The 15,881-nt window shown below is 44.4% G+C and overlaps 1 protein-coding gene across 3 annotated transcripts in view; it reads left to right on the top strand.

Annotated features, from left to right (window-relative positions):
• Positions 1–15,881, top strand: part of USP48 (ubiquitin specific peptidase 48) — a 148,014-nt gene that overhangs the window by 122,279 nt on the left and 9,854 nt on the right. For all 3 annotated transcript variants that reach the window (XM_029578101.1, XM_029578102.1, XM_029578103.1), the window contains exon 25: positions 8,692–8,742. In XM_029578101.1, the coding sequence (XP_029433961.1) occupies positions 8,692–8,742 (51 nt within the window). The remainder of the gene's footprint in view (positions 1–8,691; positions 8,743–15,881) is intronic.

Below are 15,881 nucleotides of genomic sequence, written 5' to 3'. Positions count from 1 at the left end.
GACAGCAAACCTTACATGATCCTTATGATACCTGGGGTGATGATTCATCTTCAGATACAGATTTACCATCCCCACCATCTCCTACAGAGAGTAGAAAACGATCTCCTCCTGAAGATCTCTCCTTTATAAATTTTGTAAAGGAGATGTCAGAAGTTGTGCCTTTTCAGCTGCAATCTGAGACCGATGACAGGCACCAAATGATGGAGCTGCTCCAATTTCTGGATGCCCCCAAGATCATCGCTTCCATCCCCATTCACCAAGTATTTCTGGATCTTTTAAAGAAAAACTGGGAATCACCTTCATCTGTGTCACCAGTCAATAAAAAAGCTGACTCAACCTACCTCGTTCAGTCAGCACCAGGATTTCAGAAGTCTCAACTGGATCATCGCTCTGTTGTAGTTGAGTCTGCGCAAAAGAAAGCCAAGCGTTTAAAGCCACACTCTTCCACTCCCCCTATCAAGGACAACCAATTCTTGATAGTGTGGGAAGGAAAGTGTATCATGGGGCTATGTTGATATCTCGTATAGCTTCATACCAACTTTATATGACTCAGTACAACAGAGCTATCCTTAAACAAATGCAGGACTACGCTGACACCTTACCGGACCAATACCAGCCACAGCTTCAAGCCCTCCTTCACAAAGGATTTGAAGCTGGGAAGCACGAGATCCGAACGGCCTACGATATCTTCGATGCTTCCACGAAAGTCTCAGCTACTGCCATCTCAGCCAGACGTTGGGCTTGGTTAAATCATCCAACCTTCGCCCAGAGGTTCAGGATCGTCTAGCCGATTTACCCTGCTTAGGGGATAATCTGTTCGGAGAACAGATTCAACAAATTGTGGCGGAATTGAAGGATCACCACGAGACGTTGAAACAACTTTCGTCTGTTCCATCTGAGGTATCCTCCAAACCACCACCTAAGAAGGACTCCAAAAAGTCATTCTTTCGGCCACGTCGTTATTACCCTCCGTCGACTAGGCCTCGTCCGGCTCGATCCTCCACCAGACCTCAGCCACGCCAACCTCGGAAACAAAGACCTGCTGTAGCCCCACCCCCCGGGCCTGCGGCAGGCCTTTGACTTCCCGACTCGGAGCACATGCCATATCCCACTCCCCCACATCCCTGTAGGGGGTCGTCTGTGCCACTTTCTACAGCATTGGATACGGATTACCTCAGACCAGTGGGTGCTGGCGATTATCGCACAGGGTTACCACCTCAATTTCATAACTCTTCCGGCAGACTCCCCGCCTCTTCAAGCGTGGAGTCTATCCAGCCATTTGGCTCAATTACAACAGGAAGTATCTCTTCTTCTGCAATCAAATGCTATAGAACCCGTTCCTCCCTCTCAACGAGGCAAGGGATTCTATTCCAGATACTTCCTAATTCCAAAGAAATCAGGAGGGCTACGTCCAATTTTAGACCTTCGAGCCCTCAACAAGTACCTTCAAAAAGAAAAATTCAAGATGGTAACCCTGGGCACGTTACTCCCTCTGCTGCAGAAAGGGGATTGGCTATGCTCCCTCGACCTCAAGGAAGCTTATACCCATATTGCGATAACACAATCCCATCGCAAATATCTGCGGTTTCTCGTAGGCCGCGACCATTATCAATACCGAGTACTGCCTTTCGGTCTGGCATCTGCTCCACGGGTCTTCACCAAATGCCTCGTAGTTGTAGCAGCATTCCTCAGGAAGGAAGGTGTCCACGTATACCCCTATCTGGACGACTGGCTGATCAGGGCCTCCACCCCTCAGATTGCCCGGTCCTCCCTACAATTGACAATCAACACACTCCTTTCCTTAGGGTTTCTTGTCAATTACGAGAAATCTTGCTTCGTCCCATCTCAAACCTTATCTTTCATTGGGGCAGACTTGGACACCTTACAGGCAAAGGCCTACCTTCCGCTACAACGGGTCCAAACTCTCATGTCCCTAGCTCACCAGCTCCAGTCTCAAGACACGGCCACAGCGCGCCAGTTCCTCATTCTCCTAGGACACATGGCATCCTCGGTTCAAGTCACTCCCATGACCAGACTAGCCATGAGGGTAACACAATGGACTCTACGACAACAATGGATTCAAGCTTTTCAGCCTCTGTCCTCCATAATCACAGTCACACAAGCGCTACGCCTATCCTTAACTTGGTGGACGACTCAGGTCAACCTCCTTCAGGGCTTACCCTTTCTTCCACCGGATCCGCAAGTTATCCTAACCACCGACGCTTCCCACATCGGTTGGGGGGCCCATGTGGACAATTTTCAAACCCAAGGGTTATGGTCCAACGAGGAAGCCGAACACCAGATCAATTTCCTGGAACTTCGAGCAATCCGCTATGCGCTCCGCACTTTCAAAGATCATCTCTCTCATCAGATAATCTTAATCCAGACGGACAACCAAGTGGCCATGTGGTACATAAACAAGCAGGGAGGCACAGGCTCCTTCCTTCTGTGTCAGGAGGCTGCGCAGATCTGGGCGGAAGCCCTCTCCCACTCTATGTACCTCAGGGCCACTTACCTGCCGGGAGTAGACAATGTATTGGCAGACCGGCTGAGCCGTGTCTTCCGACCGCACGAGTGGTCACTCGATCCTCTGATAGTGACCTCTCTGTTTCACAAGTGGGGTTCTCCCCGCATAGACCTCTTTGCGTCCCCTCAGAACCACAAAGTGGACGATTACTGCTCTCTCATTCGGAGCCAGCACTCTCGGCCGAGAGATGCATTCTCCCTCAAGTGGACAACCGGTCTGCTCTACGCATTCCCCCCACTTCCTCTTGTGTCAAGGACTCTCGTGAAGCTACGCCAGGACGGAGGAACCATGATCCTGATAGCACCTTACTGGCCACGCCAAGTATGGTTTCCAATACTCCAGGATCTCTCCATCCGCAGGCACATTCCTCTGGGAAAGGACCCGCATCTGCTCACTCAAAACGACGGATGCCTCCTCCATCCCAACCTCCAAGCCTTGTCCCTGACGGCATGGATGTTGAAAGGTTAGTTCTTCAACCTTTCAACCTTTCAGATTCCGTTTCTCGAGTCCTGATAGCTTCACGAAAGCCTTCCACAAGAAAGTCTTACTCATACAAATGGAAAAGGTACACATCATGGTGCACTTCTCAGTCCCTTGATCCCCTTTCCTGTCCAATTTCCGAATTCTTGGACTATTTATGGCATCTCTCTGAATCAGGTCTTAAAACCTCTTCCATTAGGATGCATGTCAGTGCGGTAGCCGCCTTCCACAAAGGTGTACAGGGTGTCCCTATTTCAGTACAACCTCTAGTAACACGTTTTCTTAAAGGCTTGCTCCATCTGAAGCCACCCTTACGACCTCCGGCCCCATCCTGGGACCTTAATCTGGTTCTTGGTCGTCTAATGAAACCTCCTTTCGAACCTCTGCACTCCTGTGAGTTAAAGTATCTCACATGGAAAGTGTTATTCCTTTTGGCTATCACTTCAGCTCGCAGGGTTAGTGAGTTACAGGCCCTAGTTACCTATCCGCCTTACACTAAGCTCCTGCAAGACAGGGCGGTACTCCGCACTCACCCTAAATTTTTACCTAAGGTAGTTTCTGAGTTTCATATTAATCAATCCATCATACTACCTATCTTTTTTCCCAGGCCCCACTCCAACTCTGGAGAACAGACCCTGCATACCCTAGACTGTAAACGAGCTCTAGCCTTTTACCTAGACCGTACAGTTTCTCACAGGAAGAGCACTCAATTATTCGTCTCTTTCCATCCTAACAAGTTAGGACAACCTGTGGGTAAGCAGGCTCTTTCCTCCTGGTTGGCGGACTGCATTTCTTTCTGCTATGAGCAGGCTGGCATTCCTTTCCAAGACCGTGTCAAAGCACACTCTGTGAGGGCCATGGCTACGTCAGTGGCACACCTTCGATCGGTGCCGCTTCCTGACATCTGCAGGGCTGCAACCTGGAGTTCTCTCCATACCTTTGCAGCCCACTATTGTTTGGACAAAGCTGGAAGACAGGACTCCATCTTCGGCCAATCTGTCTTGCGTAACCTTTTTCCAACCTGATGTACCAACACCCTTCCACCTTCCCGGTAGGGTGCGGATGCCCTTTCCCAAATTCCACCCCACTTGTAGTGCCTGTTGCACGTCGTTGGGTGCATTTGGTGCAAGTCAGGACATCCTCAGCTCGGTACTCACCCATTTGTGAGGACAACCATCCTGCTTGTCCTGTGAGAAAGCAAATGTTGCTTACCTGATGTAACAGGTGTTCTCACAGGACAGCAGGATGTTAGTCCTCACGAAACCCGCCCGCCACCCCGCGGTGTTGGGTTCGTTTTGTTTTTACTTTCTAGGCACTGCCTGTAGCTTTGAAAATCAGACTGAAGGGAGACCCCTGCTGGCTGCAGGGTCAGTGCCTTGCTGGGCATGCCCAGTAGGGGCCAGTCAAAGTTCTGTTTAAACTTTGACAGAAGTTTTCCGTGGTGGGCTCCATCCTCGATGTCACCCATTTGTGAGGACTAACATCCTGCTGTCCTGTGAGAACACCTGTTACATCAGGTAAGCAACATTTGCTATTTCAGAAAGTATTAATCTGCTATTGTAAACTGAATTGGACAGAGGGGTACAATCATAGGTTCAGTCCCATCACAGACTTCCAATATAAGTGCCCAAATGAAGGTGGAATTTAGGATTGTGATCCTAATTTTTTTTCTTCTGCTAAAGCTAATAACCTTTTTGTTTCAATAGTTAATCTGACTACACATCTGGTAGTAAGGGCTGGAATGAAACTAGCTGGTATATAGGTAGATTAATATTTGGAAAGGAAAAAATAAAGCCATAGAATACACTAAATCATACTGTATAAAAATCAGTTAAGACTGTAATCAATGGTGCCAAAAAAGCGTTTTTTGGCGCCATTGATAACTTGGGTTTAAAAATTCTACCCTGTCTTAAGAGCTGTATTGCGCTCTTCATAAGGGTATGGAGATAAGAAGGGCTCGTGGCGATGCGGTAATAACTGTATAAAAAGAAAATCCCCTGATGAAGGCTATTTTTTAGCCGAAACATGGTCCATGTTGGGAGCAACTTGTGACTTATGATACAGTACTGAATAGTGAGGATATCGATACGCCTATGATCGAGCTAAGTATCTTATTTATTTATTTTATTTATTTGCATTTCTTATATACCGGCATTCGCGATGGGAGTCGCATCATGCCGGTTTACAATAAACAGGGTGTGACAAAAGGATAAATACTTAAAACACTTAACATTAACATGTGATAGAATAGGAAAATAGCAGTTACAATAAAACAGGGACATAATGCAACTTGGATTGTAGAGAAGGTGAAAGAGAAATTAACAATGAGCTAAAAAAGAAATAGCCAAGGTAATACAACCTGCCAAATTAGAAAAAGAAAAATACATTAAGGAGTTGTCCAAGGTTGTTGATTACTCTGACGGAGTTGAGTTGCTTGAATTGAAAGTAAGTTCAGTTGGTATCTGGAAAGGCTTTCATAAATAACCAGGTTTTAAGTCTTTTTCTAAATGTAGGAAGACAGGGTTCCTGTCTCAGTTCTGGTGGGATGGAGTTCCACGAAGTCGGTCCTGCAGTAGAGAAGGCCCTGTCTCTAAGAGTCATATGGTGAAAGGTTTTGGCAGGAGGAACCTGTAGTGAATCTCTGTAGGACTCTCTGATAGGTCTGGTGGAGGTATGTTTTTTAAATGGGATTTGGAGGTTAAGCGGAGAGAGTTGATGGAATGCTTTGTATATGGTGGTAATGGATTTATATAAAATTCTATAGTGCACTGGCAGCCAATGTAAGTCTTTGAGGATCGGAGATATGTGGTCTCTTCTTCTTGTGTTTGTCAAAATTCTGGCCGCCGTGTTCTGAACGATCTGAAGAGGTTTAGTATGGGAAGACGGGAGACCTAATAGAATAGAATTGCAATAATCTAACTTCGAGAAGATTATTGATTGCAAGACTGTTCTGTAATCGTGGAAGTGGAAAAGTGATTTAATTCTTTTTAAGATGTGCAGCTTATGAAAGCAGTCCTTCGTGGTTTGATTAATAAATGATTTTAGATTTAGTCGATTATCAATGATGGCTCCTAGGTCTCTTACTTGTGAAGTTTGAAAGCCGGTTGGTGGATTTGAGGTGAGGTTACTGTTTTCGGGTGAAATTATGAGGAGTTCTGTTTTTGCAGAATTTAAGATTAGATTTAGACTGGAGAGGAGGTTGTCAATATTTTGAAGGCAGTTTTCCCAGAATTTGATGGTTTTAGCAAGGGATTCTTTGATAGGGATGACAATCTTGACGTCATCTGCATAAAGAAAGTATTTGAGGTTCAGATTGGTTAATAGTTGACAAAGGGGTAGGAGGTAAATGTTAAAGAGCGTGGGGGAAAGAGAGGAGCCCTGTGGAACTCCTAGCGTGGAAGGATAGAACTGAGATTCTTTGTTGTGTATTTTGACTTTGTATCCTCTGTTTCCCAAAAATGATTTGAACCAGGCAAGAGCAGAGCCTGTAATTCCGATGTTCGCTAGTTGATTTAGGAGAAGGGAGTGATTCACGGTATCAAAGGCGGCCGATAGGTCGAGGAGTATCAGCAGATAGGCGTGACCTTTATCGAGGCCCATGATGAGGTAATCTTTCAGAGATATGAGAAGAGATTCTGTACTTAAGGATTTTCGGAAGCCGTATTGAGTGGGGAATAATATATTGTGGTCTTCGAGGTATTCTGATAATCTGGTGTTGACTAATTTTTCCGTAACCTTGGCTATAAAAGGGAGGTTGGATATTGGACGGAAGTTGGAGGGATCTTTAGGATTTAGATTAGGTTTTTTTAATAGAGGTTTGATAGAGGCAATTTTCAGGTCGTCTGGATAAGTTCCTTGGGCTAAGGAACAGTTGATAATGTCAGTCAAGGTTTTGGAAATGGTATCTGGTATTAGTAGCAGTAGTTTGGAAGGGATCTGGTCAAATGGATGAGATGAAGGTTTCATTCTCTTCAATATTAACTTGGTCTCTGATGTAGCAATGGGTTCGAAGGCTTGTATAGTAGTGTTTTTGGAGTGATGGTGGTATGAGCTGAATGGAGCTAGGGTATTCGGTTTTAGTAATGATTGTAGGTTGGAAATTTTGTTACTGAAGAAGATGGCCAGCTCCTCAGCTTTTTCGTGCGCTTGGTTGAGTGGAATGTCCGGAGAATTGGGTTGAGTTAAATTCGAGACGTAAGTAAAGAGGGCTTTTGAATCGAAGATTAGGTGATGTATCTTGTGAGCGTAGTAGTCCCTTTTTGTTTTTAATGTTGTGCTCTTGTATATGTGAAGAGCTAGTTTGTAAGCTGAGAGGGAGGTCAGTGATGGGGCTTTACGCCATTTGTTTTCTTTTTGTCGAAGGGAATGTTTGAGTTTTTGCAGTTGTTCGTTAAACCAGGGTTGTCTTCTGGAGGCATTCAGTTTCGGTTTTTTTGTTGCTAGTGGGCAGAGTTTATTTGCTGCCGATCCTGTGATGTTGGACCAAGAATGGAGAGCAGAGTTGGGAGTAGAGATGTCTATATGTGGGAGTTCTAGGACAAGGTGTTCGTGAAGTTCATCGGATGAACAAAGGTTTCTGTAAGTGAATTGAGGTTGAGGATCGTGTTTGATGCTTGATTGTGCCAGTGAAAAGGTGGTAGAGATTAAAGCATGATCTGACCAGGGGACTGATTTGCATATTGGTGGTGCTGAGTGTGAGATGCCTGAGTTTACAAAAATGAGATCCAGAGTGTGTCCTGCTCTGTGGGTGGGATTGTTGATTATCTGCTTGAATCCCATGGCGGTCATGGCGTTTAGGAAAGTTTCACAGTTTGTGGAGGGATAGGGGTCGTCAACATGTAAGTTAAAATCTCCCAATATGATTGCTGGAGATTCAAGATTTAGGTTAGTAGCTATTATTTCTAGAATCTTGATATAATGACTCTTATATTTGATTCATTTTATATTTTTCATGAACAAATGAAATTGGATAAAGAAAAATTGGATAAAGAGATAAAAATAAAATATAATATCATAAAAAAGATATATGTGTAAGAGAATGGGTATGTGATTATACTCAATAGTGCTATAAGAGCTGATACTGTTTGTGGCCCTTTGGGGGCGTGAGACCGTTGATTGACATTTTAGGCACCTTTATATATGATACCTGTCTCTTCGTTCACATCTATTTAATTATTTTTGTTTATCAATTTTACTACATTTGGGAATATATTTTCCCTCTCCATATTATTGATTAACATATGCCATAACACATACAATCAAAACAAAATGGAGCACTATTTATAATTTTTAAAAATAGTCCATATACCACAGGAAAGGCACACATAGTTGTTTAGTGATAGAACATATACATCTAGAGTCAGAAAAATTCCAGGCACTTTATAGTTAAAGGTTAATAATGTAAAAATCTTTGCCTGATTTTAATAAGTTAATTGGTACTGTTAGGATTACAATTGTGTTAATTATACTTACATAGTTCCATCGTAGGTTATTATTAGTATTAGAAAACCATATCACATCTATAATTCCTACAGAACACTATTATGTATTCTGGGTTCTTAGCCAGCAACTTCCTTTGAGCTTGCATGAGAGCACTACTACCAGGATAGGCACTGATCAGCACAGTAATATTAACTATCAATATTTACTGTTTCTCATCTTGAATGTAGTATTTCTTGTTTCATAGGCTGATGAACCAATTGCAGATTATGCAGCCATGGATGATGCCATGCAAGGTAATTGCAACTGCAGTTTAGGAATGTTGTCTTTGTCATTTTATGCTTGTTATGTTATATTTGTATACTGCCTTCTTTGGGCATAGTCCAATCCAAAGCAGGTCCCAAAACATGAAAATACAATAAAAAGCAGGTAATACATGGTCATTGTCACCTGTGAAACTGAAAGCAGTCATTATGGTTTTGTTTCTCACTTAGTTACACTCACCTAGAACCCCTTGAAAAAATAAGAAAATGACTTGAATCAGGTTTGCCAGTACTGAACATTTAATTCCTTCAGTACTGAGTTATTTGGGAAAGACTTCATGTCAGACTGAGGTTTGTTTTTCATGTTAGTAGGAACTGAGCACAAATAAGTTTATGCATTTTTTTATAATAACTTATCAAACTATAAGAAAACATAAACAGCAGTATATACTGCAAGTAATTTGCTAGTTTGTCATGCTACATAAAAAAATGAAAAAAAATAACTTGTCATTTTCAATTATTCCTCAATCATAGTTCTCCATAACAAAAAAAATGTACAAGTATTTAAAATAAAGCATGCACAACAGTGCAGAAATGTGAACCATAAATCTGCCACTATCCTTTTCCTAGTGTTTTTAGTTAACCAATATATTACAGTGACAAAAATATAGTATTGTACTCCATTACACACATATATTATTTCTATTTTCGAATGCGCTTCCCACTTTTTTCCCTGTGCATTCTCTCAGGGGATAGCTAGAAGGAAAGAACCCATTGTTTAATCTCCAGACTACATCACCACTACCTTCAGGTCAAGACTCCCTTCTGGGAGACTGGCTCACATGGTATCACGGGAAGGACAATTTTAAAATTATTTTATCTGGGTAACTAAATAGAAACCCTGGTTAAAAATTGTCAGGTGAAAAATTCTTCCCCTTAGTGGGTAAAAATACCTGCACTTTTTCACAGCATGGATACTTTACTTATACTGCAGATGGGCAGGGTGATGGAGGGTGGAATCTATAAACAATGCACAGGGATTTCATTTTGAAATCCCCATTCATGCTTTATGCTGTTTACTTGTCTTTGGATTTGGAAGTACCTGCAGCACAGGCTGGTTCTAAATTTTCAAAGGTTAGATTCTGAGAAGAGTTCCCTTTGAAAATTTGCAGACCATTGGCTTTCGAGCAGTGCAACAGTTTAAAAAATTGCCCCCTCTATGACTTCCTGGGCAAGAGCTTTTGAAATCTAGAGAAGTTAAGTTTGAGTTTAGATTCATTAGATTGTAAATAATAATAACATCCAAAATATCTACAGCTCTATTCCCTCCCCTGGCTCAATAAGCATTTGTTACCAGTTTACAATAGATGGTTATTCATAAAGTTGTTTTTTTTAATGCAGGCAAATAGCTCTGCTCATTTTCCAGATATATTCTATGGAAAACATGCTGGAAAGAAATTGCTGTGATGGCAAGTCCAGGATACTTAGTTGGGTTGGAGATGCTAGTGGGGGACCTTGCCCTGCATGCACTTACCCCACCATATTCATATGGACATTTACAAGTCCTTCTCCTTAAGTGTGTTCTATAGTCCAAATGCATAATTAGGATCTATGTTGTCTCCCACTAAGATACACATGCCTCCTTCCCTGGTCCCCCTCCCTTGCACCTCCCTACCTCTCCGAACTCAATAAAAGTACAAGCCTTTGTGTTATATTATTTAGCAGCTGATCTTCTAATTAAAGCCTTGCTGGGTAAAATGCTGTGTTAGCAAACTGTAAGTAGGGGGTGGCTGCTGCAGATTTAAGATCACTGGTATGTAGTTGATATCATAGTAACCTCTTGTGATCTCAGACTTATGCAGTTCATGTCTGATAGCACCGCTTAATTTAAAACAGCTCTGTGATTAAATTGATCTTTCTATTAGAAAATATGAGAACAGTTTGCCTGTTCCCCAGAGGTTGGGGGGGGGGGAGGGGTTAGAGGGAGAGCCGCACTGATCCTATGTGATAAGAGGCCTAACTCCCTCTGAAAGATGTCCCTCCCCCTCCCTCTGTGCAGATAAACACTACACTTTTCCCAGCAACAGATCCCTGATGGTATCTGCTGAAGCATATTGTTTCAAGAAATCTGAGAAGGCACATGGCAGAATTTTCTCATGTAGTTGCTTTCTGGATAACTTCATAGGATTTCCAGACTACAGCCTCAAGCTTCTTGTATCTTCTTGTATCATGTGTTTCACAGTAGTGCCATGATCAGGGCTGCACTCCTGGGAAATATGTGGGATTTGTCCTGTAGTTTGAGTAGGTGTGGAAGGTGCTGTCTGTTACCAATGATGATACTTGCGGTGGGGGGGGATAGGGATGGGATTGGTGACTGCAGACACTAGGTGGTGTAAGAAGGGTTTACGGAGTTAGAATTCATATTATTTTAAAACTTACGACTGATGAGCACATGATAAAGGGCTTGTGAGCTCTGTGCTACAGCCCTGTAAAATAACTGAAAATAGGGGCAGTTTCTGGCTGAAATCAGCTGCCTCAAAATGTGATGATCCCCATGTTTATTGGAGCTTTCTGAGTGCTACAGTTCTCCTAAAGCACTGTATAGAAATTGATTAGTACAGGCACAGTTCTAAGTAATGGTGGTAATATGTGAATATAGTTGGTGTTGGGCTCACAGGCACAAGTAGATATGAATATATACGTTGTTGGTACTGGAGGGCTTAATCAGGACATGTTAAGCAATTTCCCTCCTCCCCTAATTGATTAATATGGAATAAGTGGAAATTTCCTCTGTGACTCCCATCCCCAGGTAGTAGTTATACATCTACTGGTTGTTAATTGTATTCTCCCAGTACAAGCAGGATGACAGTCCTTACGTGGGTGACGTCACTGGATGGAGCTCTATCATGGAAAACTTTTCTGTCAAAGTTTCTAGAACTTTTGACTGGCACACTGAGCATGCCCAGCATGCCATGATCCCTGCAGCCACAGGGGTCTCCCTTCAGTCTCTTTTTTTCAGCGCTGCAGTTTGCCTCGTGGTTCGGAGCTCTGTGAGAATTTCTCACACAATTTTCCTCACGGAATAAACTTAAATTTTACTTCAAAAAAGATTCCCTCATAGTGGTCTCCCATCGTGATTGTTTTCCATCGCTCGGTGAGTAAAGTTCATTATCCTCAGTCGGTTCCCGCTCCCACCTCTTTCGGTGTCTGCAGGCCATCGACCGTTTTTTGGGCCTCAGCCTCTGCCATTATGGCAACAGGTTTCAGAAAATGTCCAGAGTGCCCCCGAACCATGTCTATTACCGACCCACATGATGTCTGTGTGCTGTGCCTCGGCTCATCACACGACGTGTCTCACTGCCCAAGTTGTGCCCAGATGACTCTGAAGGGTAGGCGGGCTCGCCTCCACAAGATGGAGACTCTGTTTAAAATCAAGTTGACTCCATCGACGTCTACCCAATCGTCACCAGCAAGAGCATCGAAGAAATTAGTCATCAAACCTAGCCCGGGAGCACCAGGGCAGCGGTGATCAACCGACTCAGTCTAAGGCATCTACATCATCTACCTTGGTGCTGGAGAAAGACCGGACTGAGCACCGAGGGAAGCACCGACGTGAGTCGACTCCCGGTGCCAGCACTAATACCGCATCAGCTGTTGAGCCGCTTGCGAAGAAGACACGGGAAGAGGAGCCCTTAACACTCTCTCCACCCGAAAAACCAAGGCGATCCCCACCGATATCTGTGCCAGGTACTGAGCCCCCACAAGTCCCTGTGAAGGTGCCAGTAGTACCTAGCCTGCCAACCCCTGTAGCTGCGATATCTACACCAGCTTTCAGGGAGGAACTGGATGGTTTCATCCGCCAGGCAGTGCTCGATGCTCTCCGAGACCTACAGCCATTGATGCCAGCCCCCATATCGACACTGGAGTCATCGATATTTGCACCATTGCTAACCAGGCTGGATACACTCATCGGTGCCCTTCCAACACAACCCAGGCCACCGATGCCAAAGCAATCTGCAAAGCCTCTGAAAGCCCCAATTCCCATTCCAGGGTCCTGAGACGACAAAGGCATAGATTCCAGTCCTCTGTCATGGATGCCTGGTCCATCAGGGCTCTCGGGACCAAGAGGCCCTTGTTTTCCGTCGATGCTTCCGGTGCCACCGAAACCCGTATTGGTGCCACCGCATCTTCCATCAAGGCCATCGAAGGATCCATCGGTGCCAACCCGTCCTACCGTACCAATCTTCTTCCCTCCTTCAGGATCTCGACGAGACCTTTTCTGACACATGGGAAGATGTTGACACCGACACATCCATGGAGGATATCTTATCAGAACCATCTCTTCCAGAGGAAAAGAGAAAATCTCCCCCAGAAGATCTCTCCTTTGCCAATTTTGTTAGGGAAATGTCAGACACAATTCCCTTTGAACTCATTACAGAGGAGGACACACGCCACAATACATTTCAGGTTCTCCAGTTTGTGGATGCACCGAAAGAAATGATGGCTATTCCGATACACGAAGTACTAGTAGATCTGCAACATCGTCTCTGGGTGCATCCTTGTGCTGTTCAGCCAGTGAATAAGAAGACAGATGCAACTTATCTGGTCCAACATATTCCTGGATTCCAAAAACCAAAACTGCCCCATCAGTCGGTGGTAGTTGAGTCTGCACAAAAGAAGGCTAGAAGACTGACCACACTCTTCAACACCTCCTGGCAAGGACAAAAAATTCCTTGATATCTTGGGTCGCAAGATGTTTCAAGGTTCTATGCTAGGGTCACACATAGCTGCATACCAACTTTACATGACACTGTATCAAAGGAATCTTTGGAAGCAGGTTCAGGGAATAGCTGACTTGCTTCCCCAACAGCAGCAAGATAGTCTCAATACCATACTACAAAAAGGCCTTGAGCCTGGGAAACATGAGGTTCGTGCTTCTTAAGCATGTCAGCAACAGGAATCAGCGCCAGGAGGTGGGCTTGGCTAAAAGCCTCTGATCCAAGACAAACTTGCCGATCTGCTGTGCACCGGTGAAAACCTATTTGGTGACAAGATACAAGATGCAGTGGCTCAATTAAAAGACCACAATGAGACCCTGCGGCAATTATCAATGGTAACTACCAAGGCCCCTTCTGCAAGAAGATCCACTAGAAGGGACCCTAGGAAACAATTTTATCACCCACAAATCTTCCACAAATGTATTTCCCATGAATGTATCTCCCATCTAAGCCTTGTCTCCGACATGCAAGCCACCCATTTCCCTTCGCGCAAGTGTAATATTTAGTTCCCTGTTAACCGTTCTATATGTTCTAAATCACACTGTAAACAGTTAAATGCTCCAAATCATATTGTAAAATACTAACCATTCTAAGTTATACTGTAAAAATCAACATCCCATGCCTTATTTACTGTTCAGTTTATATGTGAACTGATGTGATATCTCGATCGAATGTCGGTATACAAAAAACAAATACCCACCTGCATCTCGCGCGAGGCCATCTCAGAGAGCACATCCTCGACAGCCCAAGACATCCAGGCCTCAGCCACAACCACAAACAGGCCAAGCCTCTGGATTTTGAAACCTATTCAGAGAACAACATCTTTTCCACAAATCCAGATTTACTTTTGCCAGTAGGAGGTCAAATTCACCATTTCATAACCAACTGGCTCAACATTACCACAGACCAATGAGTGATATCCATCATAACCCACGGATACCATCTAAATTTTCTCATGGTACCCCCAGACTCGCCACACAATCCGCTGTGGATACACAAAGATCAAGCAAGTCTTCTAGAGTCAGAACTGTCCACCCTTCTTGGGCGCCAGGGCTGTGGAACCTGTGCCCCGGGCACAGCAGGGCAGAGGATTCTACTCCCGCTATTTTCTCCTTCCAAAGAAATCAGGCGGCCTCCGCCCCATCTTAGACCTCCGCAATCTCAACAAATTTCTTCAAAAAGAAAAGTTCAGGATGGTGTCCTTGGGCGCCATGCTTCCCCTTCTGTGAAAAGGAGATTGGCTCTGTTCTCTGGATCTTCAAGACGCTTATGCTCTCATTCCAATATCCCTTCGTCACCGCAAGTACCTGCGTTTCCTAGTGGGACATAAACACTTTCAGTACCAGGTCCTGCCTTTTGGACTTGCCTCGGTACCCAGTGTATTTACAAAGTGCCTAGCAGTGGCTGCGGCCCATCTATGCAAGAAAAACATGCACGTCTTACCTTACCTGGACGACTGGCTCATCAAGAGCCAATCCAAGCAAGGAGCTCTTGACACTCTCAAGCTCTCTATCAATCTGCTACACTCTCTGGGATTTCTCATCAACTACCAAAAATCTCAGCTGACTCCTTCTCACCTCCTGACTTTCATCAGAGCAGATTTGGACACCACAGTGGCAAAGGCCTTCCTGCCCAATGACCACGCAGACACGCACTCCAGACTAGCTGTAATTATGCGCACAAAGAAAACAGCCTCAGCCCCTCAATTCTTAAAGTTGCTGGGACACATGGCTTCCACGGTCCACGTCACTCCTATGGCCAGACTGGCCATGAGAATAACTTGGTGGACTTTGAAGTCTTAGTGGCTCCAAGCCATTCAATCACTTTCATTCCAGATTCAAGTAACCCACCAGTTACGTTTATCGCTTCTCTGGTGGATGAACAAAGTCAACTTGCTAACAGGTCTACCCTTTCAGCAACCAGTTCTGCAAATAACTTTGAGCCCAGATGCATCCAACTTGGGTTGAGGAGCTCGTGTGAACAATCTTCAAAATCAAGGTACTTGGACACAGCTCGAAGCAACGTTTCAGATCAACTTCCTAGAGCTTCGAGCTATACGTTATGCTATTTACGCGTTCAAGGACTGCCTTTCACACAAGACTGTACTTATACAAACAGAAAACACAGTTGCAATGTGGTACTTGAACAAGCAGGGCGGCACAGGCTCTTATCTCCTCTGCCAAGAAGCCGCACAAATCGGGGCCTGGGCCCTTGCACACTCCATGTAGCTACGGGCCACTTATCTGGCAGGCATGCAGAACATGGTAGCAGATCGCCTCAGTCGACAGTTCCCACAAGTGGTCTCTGGATCCTGTGGTAACAACCAGAATCTTCCAACGCTGGGGTCAACCAACAATAGACCTCTTTGCATCCGAACTGAATCACAAAGTGGAC

Source organism: Rhinatrema bivittatum, chromosome 15 (genome assembly GCF_901001135.1).
Source record: "Rhinatrema bivittatum chromosome 15, aRhiBiv1.1, whole genome shotgun sequence".
NCBI lineage: Eukaryota > Metazoa > Chordata > Amphibia > Gymnophiona > Rhinatrematidae > Rhinatrema > Rhinatrema bivittatum.
Note: the sequence above shows the minus strand (reverse complement) of the source record. Positions and strands in the feature narration are given on the sequence as shown.